General features: G+C 32.8%; 1 protein-coding gene across 1 annotated transcript; it reads right to left on the bottom strand.

Annotated features, from left to right (window-relative positions):
- Positions 1 to 242: 242 nt before the first annotated feature.
- On the bottom strand, positions 243 to 23,245 carry LOC148630188 (serine palmitoyltransferase 1-like). Its single transcript, XM_088562644.1, has 16 exons — positions 23,097 to 23,245; positions 15,134 to 15,238; positions 14,636 to 14,739; positions 13,873 to 13,966; positions 13,549 to 13,621; positions 13,180 to 13,312; positions 12,876 to 13,005; positions 11,358 to 11,447; positions 10,013 to 10,120; positions 9,752 to 9,847; positions 9,340 to 9,436; positions 8,700 to 8,754; positions 8,041 to 8,158; positions 5,641 to 5,714; positions 4,785 to 4,879; positions 243 to 4,151 (listed from the first exon to the last, which is right to left on the bottom strand). The coding sequence occupies exons 1-15, from the start codon at positions 23,178 to 23,180 to the stop codon at positions 4,789 to 4,791; spliced, it is 1,452 nt and encodes a 483-aa protein (XP_088418770.1). The 5' UTR covers positions 23,181 to 23,245; the 3' UTR covers positions 243 to 4,151; positions 4,785 to 4,788.
- Between the last annotated feature and the right edge of the window lie 324 nt (positions 23,246 to 23,569).

Raw genomic sequence — 23,569 nt, 5'->3', positions numbered from 1 at the left:
CAAAATTCAGAATTTGTTGTAAAAATATAAAATATGATATAGTGTCATAAATGAAATTTTGAATAATACAAGTCATAAATCCTACTTATGAAAATGCCTCAAGGTAATGGATTAATGCATAACTGGTCCAATGTTTGAAAACTAAATGTTTTGGTGTTTTACAATTGATATTTTATTGGCTAGTTTTATTACAAGTAAATATAAAAGATTATGCGTTTTTTTTTTTGCAAAAAAATAAGACATCTGAATCCAATTCTTTATTCTGTAGAAAATATTTACTCACTACAACAGTCATACAGTAATATTCTTAATCAGAAGCTGGATATACATACCAAAACATATAAAATCATTTTATCAAGAATGAAAACTACAGTAGGGCAAACAAAATCATTCATCCAGATCCTATTCAGTTGAACTGGAAATTAATGGTTCATCTAAGGACTCTACCTTCTAAAGGTAGTACTTTAATGCTACTCCTCTTTGGTTTGGTGTCTAAACTTTCCAACCTAGATTTAGATAGAGATATACAGAATTTGGCATACAGGATGATTAATACTGGTTAGTAATCTGGAATCCTACTCTGAGGGCTATAGAGTTAATTTGTACCAAGCTCCATTACTGGTTAATGATATAAGAGTCCTACTCCGAGGACTATAGAGTTGATTTGTACCAAGCCTTGTTACTGTTTAATGATATAGATTCCTACTTTGAAGACTATAGAGCTAATTGTTACAGTACTAGGAATTTAACTAGACCCATTATTGTGAGTAGAACATGTTTCTTTACAGGGGCAGTTACATGGGAAAGTCAGTACATACTATTTTTTAGTATTGTAGCACAGTTCTGGACCAAAGAGCTAAGTGAACACATTAATATATTCATCTACTAAGACCCTCATCATGAAGATATCATTTGTATACAAGCTTTAACATCTCAGAATTTCTACTTCATAGACATTGAAACTCATGTACCAAATCATTGCAAGAGTCTTTTATGATACCTTTATTATAAAATCAATCAAAAAGAGAAAAATAACTTAAAATCTGTGTAAACAGACAATTAAGGAATTTACTTTCATCTCTAATACTCAAAAACAATAAAACCACATTTAATACTCAATTTTCTGATAGTGTAATAGTACTACTAGTGACTAGTGAGTAATTTGTAGATAAAAAATTGTTTTGGCTCATCATCTGTTTGCCCTGAGCAGTGAATTAAGAGTACTTAGCACTAGCAATACCACTACTTTTAGTTAGTTACCGGAGATCAACCTCAGATATAAACTCCTACAAAATATCAAGTTCCTATTTTACAACTGAAGGTCTAAAATAAAAACAGATCAGAATGCCACTAAATAATGATATTTTACCAAATCAAGAAATCCTGATACTGATGAATAAAAGTATGTTCACAGTAACAAACATTAAATACTGAGAAACCTTCTTAAACTCTGAGTAAATAAAAAAAAACCTGCCAAAACCGGACACTTTTAATCCTTCATAACACTTTAAATGAATTTTGAATCTTGGTAAAATGAATACCTATGCAAACCAAACAAACTGTACTAGCTCATTGTCCTGTATGTTATGGTCAACAACTTCAAAATGTTAAAAAGAAGTATATTCAATCATACCCCCCACCAAAAAAAAATGTAATAGACAAATTTAAAACATCAAAAATGTTAAGTTAATGTATCAATTATAGCTGAGTGGTCAATGTTTGAAGATCAATAATACAAATCTAGTGATAGCTCATATTAAAGATAATACAAAAAACTTAAATACTCCAATTTCCTGTTTGACACTGTACAAACATATAATCTTCAGGTACAGAGATAAGGATCAGGAGGAACAATGGAACAATAGACTGAAAGTATTTGACCATATCCTGTTGACACAAATGTCATTCCTCCAAACATTACTAGTTTTAATGATTTGGTTATACAATAAAGAACATCTCTAGTAATGTTTACCAATACACACACACACACACACACACACACACACACACACATGTATATATATATATATATACTTATATTGGAAGTTTTGTGAGTTTTATGCTCATACAGTTTTATGAGCTTTATGTTGAAGAAGGATATCAGTTATCCGAAATATTCAATGTAAATTTTACCATCTTCTGGTGATGTTAAACATATTTAGACGTTTGAACGGGTGTAACGGGTGTCAATAAAGTTATGGTTGTAAAATGGGTTAGCACTGCAAGTAAACAATTATTTGTGACCATTATATCAAGACTGACAACAATCCTTAAAAAATAAATACTAACATCTCCACATAAATGTAACTGTAGAATTTGTCAGCGAAAATTGCAATTAAAATCTTAAAATAATTCCTACAATGTGTAAAATAAAATGCATCTCTGGGCACAACTTGATTTGACCATAGATGTCAAACAACTGCTAATATCAAAGGTTATCACACAAAATGAAGTGTTTTTGGGCAATGACGATTACATGCACTACAACAGCTCCATACATTTCTATGAGCTGATACCCTGACATATACAACTTACCCAATGAAATTCTACATTACATTTGTACATCAAATGTTATGATAAAAGTTCTAAATAATTAGTCTCCCTCTTATACTTACTACGTCAGTTACCATGGAGAATTTTTACTTTTCAGAAAGGCATAAATTAGTTTTTCCATAACAGTAACATAAATGAATGGAAAATTAATTGATATGACCAAAGAAATTTGTTCACTATAAATATGAATTTACATTTAAGATGCCCTAGATTTAAAATCAAGCCAATCCTACGATAGCGGTGGCACAACACAATTTTTCCCCACTGAATTTTTGTTCCAATGTAATGGTAATAATTATCATACAAATGGTAAGTATATCAAAGATTTCTTTTTAATTCAACAATAGATAGCTCAGAAAATGATTTTCAAGTTCCCTCACAAGGCAACCTAATTTTGCACCAAATAAAGAGTTATTTCCTTTTTACAATGAATTTCAATGCTTTCAATGCAATTTATTTCTCTTTAATCACTGCACTTTTTTTAAAACTAATTTTATCATGGGTCACCCACTGCAAGATTTTTGCATGGACACCTTATTAGAACATAATAATACAAAAAAAATGAATGGTTGGTTGTTATTTAGTAATCTTCACATCTGACAATACTAACAGTTCTAAGGTAATTCAAATCAGTTACTTCCACAAGGTCTTATTTATTCATATACTGTTCAAGAATTACTGTTCGTAGGGTACCAATATTCATAGTTTTTGTAAGTTGGGTTAACCATGAAACTTGGTTCCCAACAAAAAGGAAATTTCCCATTCATTTGTATAGTAGAGTTGTCAATTCCATGAATTAAAGTATCTACGAACTAATTATTTTTCCCTAAACCACGAAAATTGGTATCCACAAATAAAAGTACTTTCACAGTAACATAGATAAGACAAAAGTACATATAATATTTTCTATTCTGGCTCTTGTTGCATTTTTGTTATGACAGTACTTTTATTCAAACAGCTATAACCTAAATCCGTTTAAACAACATTGGGAAAAAGAAAAATTTTGTCTTGTAAACATGTTATATTATAATAAAACATGACATCATAATGATGAATTCTCAGACATACAACTCCAAAATAAATACATCTTATTTACAATATAAAATATAAAATTATAAAAGTACAGAAAATGATAATTACTTGTAAAATCATACACTATAATAATATGACTCTAATACAAGAGCAATTGTCTTATTGAATGCTATCATAAATAATTATGCAAATTTAATTTGATGAATAACAAGACTTAAGTTTGAACCATTCCCCAATCTAAGTACAGCGAAAATACACCTAGTATAAAGTCTTTTAATTCAGACATATTTTTTTCACAGCAATACATGTTTTAAAATGTTGAATTAACTTACCCGTTATAAAATTATATTAAAAGTGATATCAAACAGACAAGGGAGATAACCAGGCAAGCCAAAAGTTAAAGCTACACATTCAAACATTTTTGAAAACAAATCTTGCATACAGTTTGTATTTAGTAAAAATGAACGGTAGAAATGTCTTCAAACGAATTGATCACCAACAGCAGAAATGTCTACCAATCAATATTTGATCACCATTGGAAGATTATCTGGATTAGTTTGCTTCATCTGTAAAACAAAACATTGAAACACTGTATAACACATGCTTTGTACCATTCCTAGTCACTATATCCTATGAACCTTAACCTGAACTTTGCGTTATAGATCTTCAGGTACAAATTCATACAGATCCATATACTTATAATAAATCAATAAACAATTATAAAATGCTAATTTTTGGCCCCTTATTCATAAACAGTAGACAAATCTATACTATTATAAAACTACAGTTTTTTTTTTAAAATGTAGACATATATTAATCTAAAAAAAAAAGCAAATGGAAATTCAATGAGTTTTATTTAATCATCTTTTTGAATGTTTCTCAGAATAAAATATAAATATTTAAAGGAATACTCAAATGACCAGGATTTAAAGTTTTATTTTATGCAAAGAATGCTTCACAAGTTCAACTCACTCGTTAGGTGTTCTCCTAGTGATAGTATTTTGGTTATTCACTCTTTCCAGTTAATCAACCAATTAATCATTCATTCAATACTAAATTAACTTCACTTCATTATTCATAACAAGCTACAAATACAAACTATTTAATTATACATCAAACTTATAGGTTTTATAAGCCGTTTTCATCACCATAAATATGAGAAGCCATGTCCTTTATTTTAGATGATGCTGTACACATACCTGCTCACAATACATCCTTACAAGCATTAGACAACACATCAACCACACGATTAATCTCATTTTCTGTCAACTGACTGTTTACTGAAATTCTTATACTGAAAAAAATATGGATAGAAATATATATCAATTAAAATAAAACCAAACAAGAATGTAAACAACAGCCACTTTGATTCACACAATAGCAGGACAATTCAAAACAAGTTTTAAATCAAATTAAACACAACTGATAAATAATACGAAAAGTGGTGGAACAATGATTGTTAAACTACAAAATTAATCGTAACTTGACACTTTAATCCCAATAAATTCAACATATCTTTTCATGTGTTTAGGACTAATATGGAAACTTTGCTTTTGTGCATGTAAAACACATAAAAACATCACAGAAAACCATACTCTTGTGAAAACATTACAGAAAACCATACTCTTGTGAAAACATCACAGAAAAATATATACATGAAATTTTCATGCATGTTATTCATGAATTGATTTGATAGTCCAAAACATGTGTTTTTCCCTTTGGTCCTAAAATATGAAACGCATATGTTGCAGTTTTTCTTGTGTAGAATGAGGAAAGAAAAATTAAAGTACAAAATCAAATGACAATTAAAAATCAATTAGCCAATCTGACTGAAACCAAATGAAGGTATCTTTTAACCAAAAAACAGATCAATCTAAGTTGTCTATGGATAAGTCAAACAGAATCAAGATACTAGAAGTTTTTTTCTGAATTAGTGGCACTTTATATTTTTAACAAATTAAACTTAGGATCTCACAATATATACAGAACTTTTCTGGTTGCGCCTTTCATTTTTTTACTCCATCTGAACCAATGTATATTATGATTTTAACTTACCTTGGTGGAGGCAGCTTGTGTTCCTCTTTTTCTAAATATCTTGCTAATATAAATGCAATGCCTCTTTCCATGGCCTTCAAAAGATGAAAACATTTACAATACACATTTGCCACATTGATTTTTCACTTCTGATTTTACTTTTAAACAAGAGGCTCCCAGGAGCCTGAATCGCTCACCTGGTTAAATTTTGCCTTTCAAGGGCAATAAATTAAACAGGAAGTTGTTCAACAATTTTGACTCAAGAAAACTTTGATAGGACTTATCATAAGGATCATTTCAGTAAATGAAAGTCTAAATCTATCATAGTTTTCAAGACAATGGCTGAAAACTAAATAAAAACCCTGTCATTTTCCCAGGGCAATAACTCTGATAAGATAGTGTCTGACAAATTTTATGCCTGAAGACTTTTGTAGTCCTAAAAATAAGGATCATTTCAGATATTGAAAGAATTAGGCTAAACCTAACAGTTTTGGATATATATTTGAAAAACTACTGTCTGACCTCTATGTTCTATTTTTAGTAACCGTTGCCATGTTTTTCGACGTATCAAAAAAACCCCACCTCCATTCTATGTAGGATACCCAAGAAACACTTATTCCGAGTTTTGTTACAATTGGTTAAGTAGTGTCAGAGGAGAAGATTTTTGGAAGAAATAACATTAAAAATAGCAAGAAAACGTCGAAAAAGGGCAATAACTCAAACGTGGCTGAACAGATTAAAATGAAAATTTGACCGCAGATAGATCTCATCATGCTGAACATTTTTACCCTGTCACAATTCGGCTAAACCTAACCATTTTGGAGATATATGTGAAAAACTACTGTCTGACCCCTATGTCCTATTTTAGTAACGGCGGCCATGTTTCTTGACGGATCAAAAATCCCCACATCATTTCTATGCAGGATACCGCAAGGAACATTCATACTAAGTTTGGTTCCAATTGGTCAAGTAGTTTCAAAGGACAAGAGTTTTGAAAAATTGTTAACAACGACAACAGACGATGAAGACAGACGCCAAGTGATGGCAATAGCTCACATGGCCTTCGACCAGGTGAGCTAAAAACATTATTTGGGTAAAACATTACTTAACAATTAATTCCATAAAAGATTATGATATCATTTATATTTTCCTGTAATAAATAAATTTGCCTCTATAGTCTATGTCTTTAGCATTATTCCATTACTACTGTAACTTCAGAAAATTACCCAGCAGTAATAGGACTCAGTGAGAAAAGGTTATTTTTTAAGGATTCACAGGATTTCTTAGTCTTCATATATTACCATGTGATTTCACTAAAATTAGTACCAAACTCCCATTCAAAAGAATTGATTTTTCTAAGTTTAGAAATTGCAAGGTCTTAATGACTAACAAGACCTTATGATGTATACAGCCACAATTACTTACAAAGTCTTATTAACTTGTATGGCCTTACTGGTCTACAAGTTCTATTGCCTTGAACAATAATATGCACTGGGTGCAGTTTAATACAGCAACAGAGGTCAAACCCAGCACAGTTAGGGAAAATATGAACACAACTTTTAACTCAATACAGCTTTGAGTTATGATGGTGATTAGACATATGACACAGAATAAGAATTTAACCCTTTTTGGCCCCTCATTCCTAAGTGGTTCTAGTCACAACATCCAAAATCAATCTCAACCTAACGTTGGGTGTATGGTACTTGATTGTAGAATTCCAAAGAGATCCATTCATTTTTACTCAAGTTATTATTCATAAATAAAAAAAATGGCCCCTTTGTGACCCCAAATTCTTAATTGGCTCATGTCACAACCCCAAAAAGTCAATCAAATTTGCCCTCTGAAGTATGGCACCTAGTATACAACTTATAAGAGATCCATTCACTTTTATCAGTTACTTTCTGGACATCAGGAAAAATTGTTTCTTGTACCCTTTTGGCCCCTAATTCCTAATTGAAATAGCCCCCAAAATTAATCTTTTGGTGGTATGGCACGTTGTGGTAATTTTTTAAAAGGGTCCAATTACTAATAGTCAAGTTAATGACTGGACATCAGGAAAATACTTCTTTCTGGTCCCTTATTCCTTAATAATTCAAGTCTAAACCCCACATAGTCCTGGTATAGAATATTGTGGAGAAATATCACTGACATCCATGTTTTCACAGGTGTTATATAGTCAAACTTTATGAAACGCTTGAATTTTTGCCCCTTTTTGACCCCTTATTTCAAAACAGTTGGGGTTATAATCCCTAAAATCAATACCAACCATCCTTTCATGGTTTGGAACCTTGTCAATTTTTTTAATAAAGATCAACCAACTAATATTAATGCTATCACATGAAAAACCAAGTGTCTACAAATAACAAAAAAAAAACATCTTCTTTGATGTTAATTCCTTCTATCTGTTTCACATTAACTTACATTGTCTGTAATTCTTTGCAATGTTTTTACATCTAATTCTCTGCTGTCATTAATTTCAGCAAGCTGGACATGTTTCACTGGAGATAATTGATCTCCTATCACCCGGATACCATAAATCCTAAAATAAAACACAACAAGTATATCCTCAGACCAAAGGGTCACAAAATTTGAAATATCTAAATACAAAATCATGGAACTTTCAAATATTTTTAAACCTCCTGAGGACTTACTATTTGTTTTGTTAATTTCTTGTGGCTATTGAGGTTTTATCATGATTAGAATGAGGAGTAGGATATTTGTGATCTGAGGAAAAACATGAGAAAGAAAGTATTAATAAACTATTTGAAAGAATTCACACAAAAAGTTAAGAATAAACTAGCAACTCAAATAAAAAATAGGAGTAGGTGCACTAGTAGGGTAATCATCCTATGCTGACATGAAATCAAAACTTTTTTTGTAATGTGGTTGTTTTCAATGTATAAAGTATTCATTAATGCACTTTTTCAAAATTTTTATCTAGTAAATTGTTAAGCTTGATTTAATTATACCATAACAAAGTACTTATGGTAAAAGAAGGGAACACTTTATTTATTCCATTTTTATGTTCCGTAAAAGCCCTGGAGCTTTCCTAATTCTAGCTAAATTTAGATTTTACTTACTGGGACAATCCATCATGCATCTTCTTACAGTTTTCTTTCAGTGTCAATAAAATATCTAAAAATAATAGAAAACTGTCATAACAACTTAAATATCAAACAACTGATACATAAAACATCATAACAAAATATTCAAATCTAGCAAATAAGATATAATAATGTCATGTACCGGTAGCGATTCTAATAATTTGGAAACTTCATATAATAAACAGCTGTAGTTAACCACTCAGTGGGTCATATTTCTGTTGGTGTTTCTTTAGAGTCCCAGAGCTTCCCTACATAATGACAAACATTGAAAAAAAACCAATCTGTTAGGTCCATCAAAGCATGTTTACATTATCATATAACATGCAGAGGGACAGATTAGCAGCTCTATACCATATCAAGTAGAGGGACAGATTAGCAGCTCTATACCATATCATGTAGAGGGACAGATTAGCAGCTCTATACCATATCATGCAGAGGGACAGATTAGCAGCTCTATACCATATCATGTAGAGGGACAGATTAGCAGCTCTATACCATATCATGTATCAAAAAATTGTCAATTCCTGTAGGTTTTGAACATTTGGAACCAACCATGATTTCTTCAAATGTTTATGATTGTAAAATGATTCTATTCAGTGTTTCTAAGTAATCATACTTTGGTTACTCTGCATTATCCTGAGAGCTTCAATGGCAGCTGTGGCTAGCATAGGAGGTAGAGAGGCTGAGAAACAATAGCCAAGGCCTGATAATCTCTGTCAAACAATAAATCAATAATAATAAGCTGCTTTGTGTAACACATTATTCAGTTAAAGACAAAAAAAACAAATATTGAATTTTAACTTTTAAACATGATAACTAATATAAACAGTATACCAAGTATCAGGCCTTTAATTTCCATAGGCTGTGGAGTTGACATTGACACAATTTCATTTAAGAACTTCATTTATCATTGCATTCAATTTCTAAAAGCCAAGAAAAGTTTAAACAAGCTATATCAAGTTTCATAAACATTATAATATGAATTTGTAAGACTGCATTTGTAATTCAACACAGCAATTCTGACTTACTTGATGATCTATCACATATTTCTTCCCGCAACAGAAGCCTCCAGTACTACCAATTGAATTCTCCAATGACGCTGCTATCAAATCTACCTCATCCACCTGTAAATATGGCAGAATTATTTTTTTCCTTAAGTAAATGTCATTGTTGAGATCACTTTTGAATAACAAGCATATGTAGCACCAACTGACTTGTTGGCTATGATAAAAAATTAATAATAAACTTAAAGTGGCCTTATCATTACATAGATATTTGTAGCTACTTACTGGTACATTATAATGCTCTGTTATTCCTCTACCACTAGAACCTAAAACACCAAAACTAAAACTCTCCTCCACAAATAATCTTAGTTTGTATTTCCATTTCAGTTCAATCTATAAGTAAATACAGTGTTATGATTACAGGTGCTTATATGAAATCTAGATTCTTTGATGAGCATCCATGTTGATTTTTCATTTTTATGAAACCAATTACTAAACAAAAAATCTGACAAAAGGTGTTACATGTAATTGCTGTCCAAACAGGTAAAAGAAAAATTTCTGGACAGCCCATCATTTGATTGATAATGATGAATTTCTACTGTACAGTTAGTTGTGCTTGTTATTCCTTTAAATCAGTGATGATTGTGGAAATTTGGTAGCAGCCCATTTGTGTATTCCGCACAAGATCAATCAATGAAAAAAGTCAGTTTTTGTGTAAAACGTGCACTGGGAAGCGAGGAAAAATCACCAGCAGAAGACCACATTGAAATGAAAGGATTCTGGTAAATACCCTGAAACGGGTATCCTTTCATCACTTATTTTTTATATATATGAAAGTGTTTTTTATGTTTCTCTGTGTTTGCATGCCATTTATTGATTATAATACAGCAATGTATAATTTGGATCAATTCAACGAGTCAGATAAAATGTTTACATTTCCTGTTGGTATGCAAATCAGGTATTTCACTAAAACAATGGCATCATGTCCAACCATTTATAAAAAAAATGTTTTAATTTGCCAAGCTTGTGTATTGATATTTAACATCTTGAAACAGTTCATCAGGCAGATTAAAGGATTAGTGACAATTGTTTTTACATTCAAAATCTATCTGAAAATTATGCCTCCAGAAAAATCTAGAAACTCATGATTTTGGTGTATACTGTGCACCCCCTCCTGGAAAAAAAGAAAAAGTTCAAAAAGTGTGTGGAATACACTGAAGAATACAATAGTATATTTTGAAGGAGTGTCATTGATCTGTTACCATTGTTTTTATTACTTTTGTTGTTTGGGCCTTACATTTACCAAAGACCTTTTGGGAATCTCTGTAAGTATTATATGGTACATTTTTTTTGCATTTCACCATATCTGTTACTTTTTCTATGGTCCAATAAAAAAACTTTCTGTTGGTAATATAAAATTCAGTCAGAAATATGCTTGATCATGGAAATTCTTGTTGGTCACTTGACCAAAATTATTTTGATTTCACAAATTGAAATACTGACTAGTAAACAATGTAAAGTAACAAATAAAACTTGATGGCATATTTAATATCTCCCTGAGCAATGCATAAAGTGTTCAGAAAAATAAATACATGTATGAAATGTCAGAGTAGTGTATGAAGAAACTTACAAGTTTAGGCAAAGGACACATATCTCCATAATTGTAATACAACCCTTCAACAACTAGAAATCTTCTTGTAACTTTAGCTTTCTTTGGATTCTGAAATACAGAACAAACAATAAAGGTATTAGCCCAATAATATTCCTTTTCTCCCTCAAACTTAACAATTTGCTAGTTGTCACAGAGGTTCTTTTTTTATATTTATTGCTCTGAATTAAACATTTTCAAGAGCCCTGTTCCTTAAACAATATATACTTGCTTATCTTATCGAATACAACAACATATAGATTCTCTGGTCAAAGGGAGACAATTAACTTTAACATCAATTTCACAGTGGTCCTACAGAAATGTATAAAATTAGAAATCCAAAACTGCAAAAATGCCATTATTTGGTTTCAAGGGAAATAACTCTAATAAGGGTTTCCTACTACAATTTAGACCAAATGGAAACTTTTTAGAGCTCTTCCAGCCAAAGAAGGTAAGTTGTCTTTATCTCTCATAGTTTTTTTTAGATATAACTTGAAATAAGTGACTTAACCTCTGTGTTTCATAAATAAATGTGGGTGCCCTTTGGGCAAATCTTGATAGAACCAAAGAGGTCAAACCTAGAACAGTTGGGACAAGTATGGACACAACATTCAAACTTGATACATCTTTATTTTTTGACTGTGATTTGAAATTTGAAATAGGATACAAATTCAATCCTTCCTAGCCCCTAATTCCCCAATTGTTCCAGTCACAACCTCTAAAATCAATCCAAACCTTCCTTTGGGGATATGAAACTTAGTGGTAGAATTTTAAAGAGATCCATTCCCTTTTACTCAAGTTTCTTATTTCCAGCTCCTTTGTGGCCCCTCATTCTCAATTGGTTCAAGACACAACCCCAAGATGTAATCCCAGTCTCATTTTGAAGTATGGCACCTTGAAGTACAATTTAAAAGAGATCGATTCACTTTTACTTACGTTATTTTCTGGACATCAGGCAAACACTTGTTTTGGGCCCTCAAATCCAAATGGGTTCAAATCAAAGCCCCCAAAATTAATCCTTAAAGCCTTCCATTGGTGGTATGGCACCTTGTGGTCAAATTTTTAAAAGATCCAATTACTTATAGTCAATAAGGACATCAGGAAAATGATTGTTTCTGGTGCCTTCTTGACTCCTCATTTTGTAACAAAATCATTTCTAGCCTAACCTTCATGGCTTAGAATATTTATGAGGAATATTATAGACATCCATATGCTTTTTCTTGAGTCAAGTATTTAAATTCTATGAAATACTTATTTTTGGTCCCTAATTCTAAAGCATTTAGGACCATAACACCCAAAATCAATACAACTTTCTTTCTGTAGTTAGGAACCCTGTTATCAAGTTTTATTAAGATGAACGAACTAGTATTTATGCTATCAGATGAAAACCAAATGTCTACAGACACCGCTGCTTATGATGACATGGATGACTATGACCATGCCAACCACCATACCATTATACGATGGCAATTTTTTGGCAGTCATATAAAAATCAATTACTTTCTTGTCCTCATCCTGTTGTAGCATTAATAGTCTCTCTAAATCTTCCATGTCATTGTGTTTAAACCATTTAATAACACTTCTGGAAGCTACTAAACCTTTCTGTATGGAAAAACAACAACCTTCATCTCTATAAATAGAAAATTAACATTCATTTTAGAACTTGATATCAATTTTTTTTTGCATGAAACGATGAAAACCATTCTTCTAAACTACAAATTTCCAGAATTGTAGGTATATTTTACAGTCTAGCTGTTGTGTGAACTCAATAGGTAAATTATACATATATGTATTAATACATTACACAAATATGACATCTCCTCTCTTGGAGTAAGCGGGTATAGCGCTAGCAATAGTGGCAAATCCATAGGAATACAGAGCTGCTTCCTCACAGTTCATGAACTTAGCAAATTTCTCCTCCAACTCTAAATGTACATCTGAAAAAGACAATATAATTTGGATTAATGAAACATAAATTCAGAAAGGTATTTACTATTTACTAAGTTTTGAAGTGGAATGACTATTAATATTCATATTGTTGTTAAGAGCCATGTGGTAGTAATTTTCAAAATCATACTTATGAAAAAATATATCAGCATTTGATTAACTCTTTTTCATTTAAGAACATAAAAAGAACCAATTAAATGTTGTACAAATAAGATATAAATGTTACCCATAGTTCCATAGAAACCTCGAGGACCACAAGCCCCAACACCATACTGCTTTAGAGTTCTAATTGCTGCAGACTAAAAATATAAAATAATCAAAAACATTCTCCTTGACTTTTTTTCAATACAGAAAATTCATTTATGTATGAATTAATGAATAATGACCTATAAGTTTTTATTGTTGAAGTAACATGTTAAACTAGTAGTTGGATGCAACTTTTATTTTACTTGTCAAATAGTCATTATCAATCAGACATTTAAGTTGTTGTTTATGCTTGATTACTTTATTAACTTGAATCAAACACCTACAAATAAGAGTCTCTACTTACCTCAATCTCTTTATTTCCAGCCATTCCAAGGAAGTTTAAGGTGGACATATTCAAACACTGCCTGTCATTGATTGTCACATATTTGTCTGGTTTTCTAAAAAAAAAATAAAAAAATGTATATAATCAAGTTGCTGCAAAATCATGTTTTGAAAATTTCTAAAATTTATCAAATCTTTTCTTTACTGTCACATTTACAAAATAATAGATTAAAACAATTCTAATCACATTTACATAAATGCCTCTCAGACTAGTCAAGAAAATGGCAAACTTAAAAAAAACAACTGATGTGATTGTGATAAATCCAGTTGTAAAAATAGTACCCAAACTTAGCTACATCAATAGTAGTGTGTTGATCGTGATCAAAATCAGGAGATCCAGATTGGAATATTAACATAAAAAAAATCAAGCACCACATTGCCCTCATCATAAATTTTACAATGTACTCCCTGTTGACCAAACCCAGCTTTCACTTTTAGATTTATTTTATCATTTTTACCTGATCTGCAATGGAATTTGTAATCATGTGGTATTAGCACCCAATAATGATACTTTTATAACACCAATGCATGTTGAGGGCTGATTTTTGTAAAATAAATTGCCTGCATACTGAAGTGGGGTGCCCCCAAAAACAACCTCTTGTAACTATTTAGTGCCCTCAAAATACACAGAGTAACATGCCTTCACAAATTTCTGGGGAAAACACTAGTAGATAAATTTAAAATCCTGGATATGGTTTGGAAGATATTTGACAGATGATACATACCCTGTTATGATATTTTTCTGCATAGACTGTAACAGGGGGTGGTTATCATCAACATCAGGGACCAGAGATTCAGGTTGCCATTCCTCTATTAATTCAGCTTTTTCCTAATAAAAAATATATCTGACTATTACATAAACTATTCTTTTTCACTTATCTGAAATATTATGTAATTTCTTAAAAGCTGCCTTCTCAATATGAATATAAGTACACATCTATTGAATTGCTGGAATTAGTATATGTACAGCATTAGACATTTCTCGCTATCATGTCCAGCACATTTTAGATCTAACTGGATCAATAACAAAACATTATCCACTGTCACATCTATTAATCATTTTATGTAGAGTGGATTGTATTTTTCTTGTACTACTACCTGATATCTCAATACACCTACCTTTTCAGTCAAGACTGACTTATACTACTACCTGATACCTCAATACAACTACCTTTTCAGTTAAGACTGACTTATACTACTACCTGATACCTCAATACACCTACCTTTTCAGTCAAGACTGACTCTGGACGATACTCTTTAGAAAAAAATACCAACTTAAAAATCCATATTATCAACAGGGCCTCAAATATCAGATGGTATGTAGGAGCCTGGATAATAACATAAAACAAATAAATATAAACAGTCCTTTCATGATTGTCAGAATCTATCAACAGCAGATTATATATTATTAAATTGAAATTCAAGTGTTTTTTAGCTATCATTATATATGCAGTCTTCATTGTTTAGATTCTGACCACAATGAAAGTGGTCAAAGAACTTTAATATTTTCAATTAGACATTTACCAAATAAGACTCAATATCCAAATTTAATTATAGGGGTGCTATGATAATCTGTCTCCAGTTCTAGATTGTTTCCTTTTTAGGCATCAAATATTCAGTCAATGAACTCTTCCTATAGATTTTAAGTTCTGGCTGTAAATTTCACAAAAAAGTTGTATGTATGTGTTAAATGAGTCGTAAGTTATGAAGTCATAATAGAAAACAAATCGTGATGTCATAGCTTACAATCAATTATACAAAAAAAGAACTTATTCAATGTGTGTCTTAAATTGTCCTTACAAATGTATCTGCATTTAATTAAAAATATTATTTTGTCATTGCCCCAGTGAGCCCATGATTGGTAACATGAAATACTTTGAATTTTGTATTCATTCTTTGCTGGTATGGGGACTGATGCTAGGTATGGTATGGAATTCAAACTTTGACACTTTTTCTCTAAGACACTTCAAAATCTTTCAAACTGTACACTTAATCTTTACAGTGACATTTTAAACTCAGGATGTTTTCATAAAAACATAACAATTCAGATATAAAACTGAGAAATAAACAAGTAATAATTTGGTACAGTAACTTCTGGCAACAAATTTTATACCATTTGAAAAAAAAAAGTAGGTCAAGCAAAAAAAATTGGTAAATATCCTTAATTTTCACGACTTGGAACAAAATTGAAATAAGTTTAAACGGACTTCTGCATATACATATATATATTTCATTGCAATTTTCAGAACTTAATATTCTGTAATAATAAATAGTTTGGCAAAATATTTTTTGGCAGGATATGATGTTAAAGGTTGTCCAACTGCCCAAGGCAAGTAAAACTGACTTTTGGCAAGTGGAATTCAGATCACAGTTGCCCCAAGGCCTACTGAAATTTTCTTGAATAGCCATTAAAGACACTACATGGGACAAGCTAATTTTCAGGCAAGTAAATGTTGTGAACTTCTTGCCTGATAGGACAAGTTCAACAGAAAGTTAATGTCATTCCCTGCTTGGATGCAGCAAGGATTGGAATCTCGCGCAATTTTACATAGTATGATAATAAATGATGTGTGGGGCAATATACATGTACAGTGAGATTACCAATGATGCATTTCGTTGATTCCGAGCATGCTGTGTTAACGGCAGACATATCATCACGATAAATGTATCTATGCTGACCAATGTGGTTTAAAAATATCCCACCTCAAGTTGCCTCCATACTTTTTCAATGTTTTGTTTTGATCAATACCTTGATATTCGAGACCTCAATCTCCTATAAATATATAACCTGGTCCCAACTTCAAAGGCGACTTCCCTCCTCATTAAAAATTCAAACTCCTTTTTCCAAACTTGATCAATCATCGTAAAATTGGTTAAAAATTGATCAGAAATAGTATGAGGGTGTATACCAGGAGTTTTATACTTGTAGCTTTCCCTGCATTTGTGATATCAACATATAAACAAGCCTTTGTTTTGACTCCTGACTGTGTAGCCCCACCTTCAAGGGCAGTTACCCTATTCATTTAAAATTTAAACTCCTCCTTCAAAACCTGATCTATCATCATAAAATTTATTTCAAATTGATCAGAAATGGTCGGAGGGTGTGTATAAAAAATTTTGTAGCTGTAGCCTCCTGTTCTTGAACTAACTAAGGGGGCTTTTAACATCCTTGACTACCCTGTTGGGTCTCACATGGACTGTTCTTGCATGATATCAATGTTTTTATATGACCAACTGTTGCTATAAAAAATGGCAGCCAGAGTCACACCCTCTAGAAAGGCATTCCCTCCTAAATAAAAGTTCTAACTCCTTCTTCCAAACCCAAACGATCATCATAAAATTTGTTTTAAATTAATAAAAATGGTCTGACATTGTATATAAGGATGTTTATAGCTGTAGCTTCCCCTGCTTTTTGATATCAATGTTTTATATGACCTAATTTTAACTGTATAGGTGGCAAGTAGCTATGGCTAGTATACTGAAATCTCACCACGCGAGATCAGGGTTCTCCATGGCCTCTTTTTGCATGGCTCTGCACCATGTGCTATTTTCCTTGCACCATGAATTCAAAATAAGTGCAACATGTTCATTTTAGTGTGTGCCATGTTTTAAAAATTGTGTCATGCATTGCAAATTGGCACTGTATTACCCAATTACTCTTTTATATTAATTACCTATACATGTACCTGTCATAAATCTATATGATTGGCGCTTGTGTATTCTAACAGTAGTTTTAATGTTTTGATTGTAGTTTCCGGGGGTTTAATGTTTCAGGGAGTGAAATGCCTGTTTAATTTCTCTAGAGTAGAGCTGTGGACCTATGGTCAAGCCTAGGGAAGGGAAAATTTTACCTTGGTATAATTGAAATAGACAATATAGACAGAAAAAAATACCATTGTTGATTTCTACGTTGTAGCTTGTGCTACTAAATATGTCATATTCAACCTAATCATACTTTTTTTGGCAAGCTATTTTCTGCACGAAAGGACACGTGCCATGATGAAAATTTGTCCAACAGGAGAGTAAGCCATGTGTTCATTTTGATCCATGGAGATCCCTGGAGATATTGCAATAATTTACCAGATGCGAATCCTTCTATATTTGACTCCTTGGATGCAGGGAAAGTTGATACAGGTCTGGGTTCTAGTTACACATTTGTACTGAACCTGTTTTGTCAATGGACAACCTTAAAACAAATAGCCTACCTATTGGTTGGCTATTTCAAGTAATTGTATAGACCTTTACTACCTTTACAATAATATTTGACTTTGATGAAATAATAAACACATGCATTGAAAGAGTAATGAAGGGAACCAAGGTTATAGCGGTAATCAAAAGAATGTAATCCAGGGACAAAGACCCGACATGGAAAACAGACATACACAACAAAGAACATAAAAGAACTAAAATCATACAAAGTAACAAAAGCAAATGAGAAACTCGGACTCCACTAAAAACTGGGAGCATGGACCAGGTGCACCGATAGGGTAAGCATCCTCTGCTTTTCTAGAAACACCTGCTGAGCTGCTCATAAAAAGTCAAGTCCGGGGTAGATAAATGAGGAAAGGAAGACTATGACCTGTTGAATAAATCAGTTTTCATGGTGCAGATGGATACACCATAACGATCCACGAGTTCATGATGACAACCATAAAACTTCTGTAGTGATGATTTCAATCTTGTAGCAACATAACCCTGTTCCAGAAGCCTATTTGTTAGAGTTCTAGGTTCTAAATGAAAATTAGGAAAAACAGTGGCATAGCTACCATAGACGCAGCGACGTACCTGCGTGCACAAAATTTTCCTATGAGTGGGGGTGGTGGTCTTACTTTTATTGCCAAGGGAAAAACTGAAGTATGAATGTTCATATGGCGGGTCTATTGTATATTGAATCTGTGGTCATTTGAAACGAGATGCTACTGATTGAAATAATTTCGGATTTATCACAATTCTCTTCATTACTTGTTTTGATTTTAAACGTTACAAAGTTATATTACCACAAAAATTTAAAAATGAAGAAAGCAGCAGAGTCTTGTCAAAAGATAGATTCCTTTTTCTGTAAACGAATAGCTATTCTAGATAATAAAAGTAGTGACAATGTCCATTCAGATGATCAGGCTATGGAGCCAGAAGTGGCATCCACTGAAATTTCAGACAAATCAATGCCAAGTCCGTCAAGTCATAGTGATGGTTGTTCATCAAGTCAGTCCTCTATCAAAAGCCTGAAAAGAAATGGCCCCTCTTACCCTGATATTGGTGATATAATGAGAGAAGATATGACCCTAGTCAACAATATCAAAATGCTTATCATAAAGACTAGCTGGGACAGTGTAGACAATTTCTCTTTCCCTTCTAGGTATGTACCATTTTCTACCATTGATCTAAAATAAATGACTGGCCATTATTTAAATAATATGGATTCAAAGTCTGTAATTTTTAACATAACTGTAGTAAAAAAAAATGCTAAGGAATAATCCAAAAAAAGACTGTCCATGCTAGGGGAGTCATTTTACTTTGTGTGTTTAATCTTATTTAAAAAAGAGATTAACACAATTTAGTCACGAAGGACACGTTTCGAACCTAAAGTTTGCATCGGTAAATTGCTATTAAAATTTGTGGACAGCTGTGTTCGACTGTTAGAATTGAGAAACAATCAATAAAAAACCGTAAACTTTCAATGGTGAAAGCAAATCCAGTGCATATTGTCCTATTGTCCTTCGTTCGTTCATGTGTGTTTTTTGCTATCTATAGGATGTCATTTTTGATCAATTTAAATGCAATAAAATCTTGACTTTCAGAGATATTGGTGGTATAAGAGAAAACTCTCCCTTGTGGTTAAAGAAGCATCTCTGGTTAAGGTATTCCGTCTCTCAAGATGCCTTATATTGCTATTGCTGTACGTTGTTTGGGAATGAAGGTGCTCGTGATAAATCGTTTGTTATTTCACCAGTCTCAGATTGGTCGAACATTCATAACTATATCAAAAGACACGAGCGTCTTGATTCACATTCCCATAATGAACGATCTGACCAGCACTTTGTAGATGTGAGAGACTCAAAGAAGGAACCGGTCACATCTTTACTTTCATCAAAAGAGAAAGACGACAGTGGACGAAACAGACACATCCTTCGTGATATAATTGAAGTTCTCATATTATGTGGATGCCAAAACATACCAATAAGGGGGCACACACCAGATAAAAGTAGTTTTATGGCAATATTGCAGCACACAGCAAATTGTGACAAGATTTTAAAGCACCATTTAAACAACCCACTTGCTAAGGTGAAATACACCTCTCCAGACATTCAAAATGAGATCATCAATATTGGTGGGGATATGGTAAGAAAGAAAATTGTCGAATCGTGTAATCAGGCCGGGTACTTTGCTCTAATAGGTGATGAGGCCACCTACGTGTCTACCCACGAGCGGGTTTCTGTATGTGGCAGATTTGTTGACACAACTGATGGTAAACTGAAACTTAGGAAAGAGTTTTTAGGATTCGTGAGGCCAACTGATATCACATGTGAAACACTCGCAGATCTATTCATTGCCATGCTAGAAAAGTATGGTATCGAGGTACAGAACATGAGAGCACAGGGTTATGACAGGGCGGCCAACATGTCAGGTGTGCACAGGGGTGTTCAGGCAAGAATCAAAGAAAATGTCCCTACAGCCAACTCCGTCCATTGCAAAGCCCATGTTCCAAGTCTAGCTATTATGCTTGTATCCCAGGATGCATCAGTCAGGATGATGATGGCTACTCTACAGGAAACTGTGTTTTCCTTTCATTATTCTGCCAAGAAACTTGGTAAGCTAATCGTCCGCTCCCTAGAGTATCTTCAGAGTAAAGGTGATAGCAAATCTGGTGTCCAGCTTTCGGCAATCCTCAGGTTTGATTTTCTTTTACCACTTGTAATTGTTGAGCATATTTTGCAAGATGTTGTTCCCCAGCAACACTTCAAAGTGTAACATGCGATCTTGTGGAGGCCGTGAACAACTGCCAAAGTTTTATTAAAGTTTTCGAGAAGCAGAGGGATGTACAATACCCTGTACGATGAAGCTGTTAATCTAGCTGAACAGTTCGATATACCACATTCAAAACCTTGCACAATGGGGCGTCAGTAGAATCGAGCAATCTCTGATATTCGTGACTACTGGCGGGTTACAATGTATTATGCATTCTTAGACCATCCACAAAGTGAATTGAGAGATCAATTGGTAAACTCTGAAGACAGATTTCTTGCCCAGAAACTGATCCCCAAAAATCTGAAGGATTTAAGCAATGATGACCAAATGCGCATACATCATGCCTTTGAAGCTGACCTCCAATCTGTAAACCATTATGGTCGTGAAATCCAGAGATGGATTGCTCGATGGGAAATATTTCCCTCGGAGAAACCAAGTCAGCTCTGTGAGACATTGGAAATGACAAACAAAGATCTATATCCCAGTGTGCCCGCGATCTTGAAAATTCTCCTGACCATGCCTCCTACTACGGCCACAGCTGAAAGATCGTTTAGTGATCTTTTAGCTGAAGCGGGTCAAGACTTATCTGAGGTCAATAATGGGACAAGACTCTCTTCTCTTGCATCACTTCATATCCACTCCGATTTTGACATCGACGTGAAAGTAGTTATTGAGACATTTGATAATGCAAAACAACAAAAAATGTTGCATTCATGAATTGAGTGAATTACTAAAATATTGAGTGACCCAGTACTCTTGCAAATATCTAAGAAAGTCATAGGATCATTGTTAGACTGACTTTTCTTTCATTTACAAACTTTACCTTATGTAGAATCAAAATGAGAATCAAAATGAGTATTTCTTTTGATTGACTGTAGTAAGAATGAATGAAAAACTTAAGATGAATTACTGGTAGTTGATGTTTTTATGAAAAGTCAAGCTAAAATTAAAATTAAATTGAATCATTGCATCCAACTTTTTATACCAAACATGATATTTTCACCTTTAAAAATGGGTGCAGCAAATCCTAAATCTGCGGAGCTTCCTGGAGGGGGAGTGTTTCGCTCCCCTGGGCCCCCTAAACCCCCTGCTGTAAGCTTGGGTGCTAGTTAAAATGGCACTTAGTCAAAATAGCACCTATGTAAATAGCTAAAATGGCACCTGGTTAAAATGGCACCCAATTCAGTCAGAATGGCACTTGGTTTATTATTGTATTTTTGTAAAATATTTTTAATTAATTGATGTGCCTGCTGTAATATGATTGTATGATTAATTTATGATGAATTTTAATATACATTTCATTAAGAAAAGGAAATATTATTCAAGTTTTGATTGCAAATTCATTGAGTAAATTAGTTTGGGAATGGATTATGGTTTATGGCTTTGCTAATTACCTATGATTTATGGTAAGAAATGTTCTTTGTCTTCAATGTTAATATGGCATACAGGGCATATTCTATTGTCTTTTGCAATATTGAGGTGTCTTCCTCTCTCAATCATAAGCTGATGAGAGCTAATTCTTATTTTGGATGTCATGGATCTCTCGGCCAGTTTAGACAAATCATCTATATAATTTGGTCTAGTTCCAGACCTATATAGAGTTTTCTATAAAAAGATAATTTTGAAGAATTACTGATGTATGAATTTTGATCTTGTAAATATTGATCTGATATTCTTTGTTTAATTCATTGGTAACTTTATTTTTAGAGCACTTTTTATTTTATGATTAAACATACATTTATGATGAGTGCCATTTTAACTACATACTAGTGCCATTTCATCTTCAAAGGTGCCATTTTGACAAAGTGCCATTGTGACTAGAATTTGTAAGCTTTACGTGCCTTCGCTAGATTCTGCATGCACAGCACGCAGAACCTAGCTACGCCACTGAATAATCTATCACTGAAAACGGAAGGCATAAATTAAGCAGCACCTGAAGGCCGAATGTCACGACAAATTTATGTGGGTCGTTACAAAAAAATCGGGCCATCATATTCAAATTTTTTCATAATCCAATCATTGTCCCACAGGGTCATTTGCATTTAAAATTAATGACATAATAAGACATACTGCACAATTTTAAACACAAGTCATAACAATATTAACATGCCATCACTCATCACTGACATCAGTATCAAACTATCATTAAATCATGATCAAGATAGAAATCCTGTGCGATATCCAACAATCACATATAGCAAAACTGATCACTTAATTTACCTGAAGAAAGGATTCTATAAGCTCGTACATATCGCTTGATTTAGGAAGGAACAAGCCCTCTGAAGCAAGCTCGTTTATCAACATGTTGTCATGAATGCCAATCCCCGTCACATATTATGGAAAAGGCCCGAAATATTTCGATGGGCGTTGATTGTACCCCTGGCAAAAATTTATAGATGATAAATTACTTAATAAATCGGAAACCAGTCGAGTTAGTGTTCCGCATAAACTGAAAAAGGAATGCGAGTCAAGTCGCCCCCAAGACAAGTCTCTCACTCCTAATTAAGACAAATCGCCCCCTCATTGATGACAAGTCGCCCAATCAAAATATAAATGCATTTTATGTAACAATAAGCAACTTAAACTTATTATGTTCGCATGATTTGGATAAAATGAATTATTGTGTCCTTATTTTCCGAATGTTTCCTTGTATTGGAATATTGATAAATAGTTATTTTTTTTTGTTTATGTAT

Source organism: Perna viridis, chromosome 1 (assembly GCF_037379345.1).
Source record: "Perna viridis isolate PV_CMFRI_1.1 ecotype Kerala chromosome 1, ASM3737934v1, whole genome shotgun sequence".
Classification (NCBI taxonomy): Eukaryota; Metazoa; Mollusca; class Bivalvia; order Mytilida; family Mytilidae; genus Perna; species Perna viridis.
This window is presented reverse-complemented; position numbering and strand designations above follow the sequence as displayed.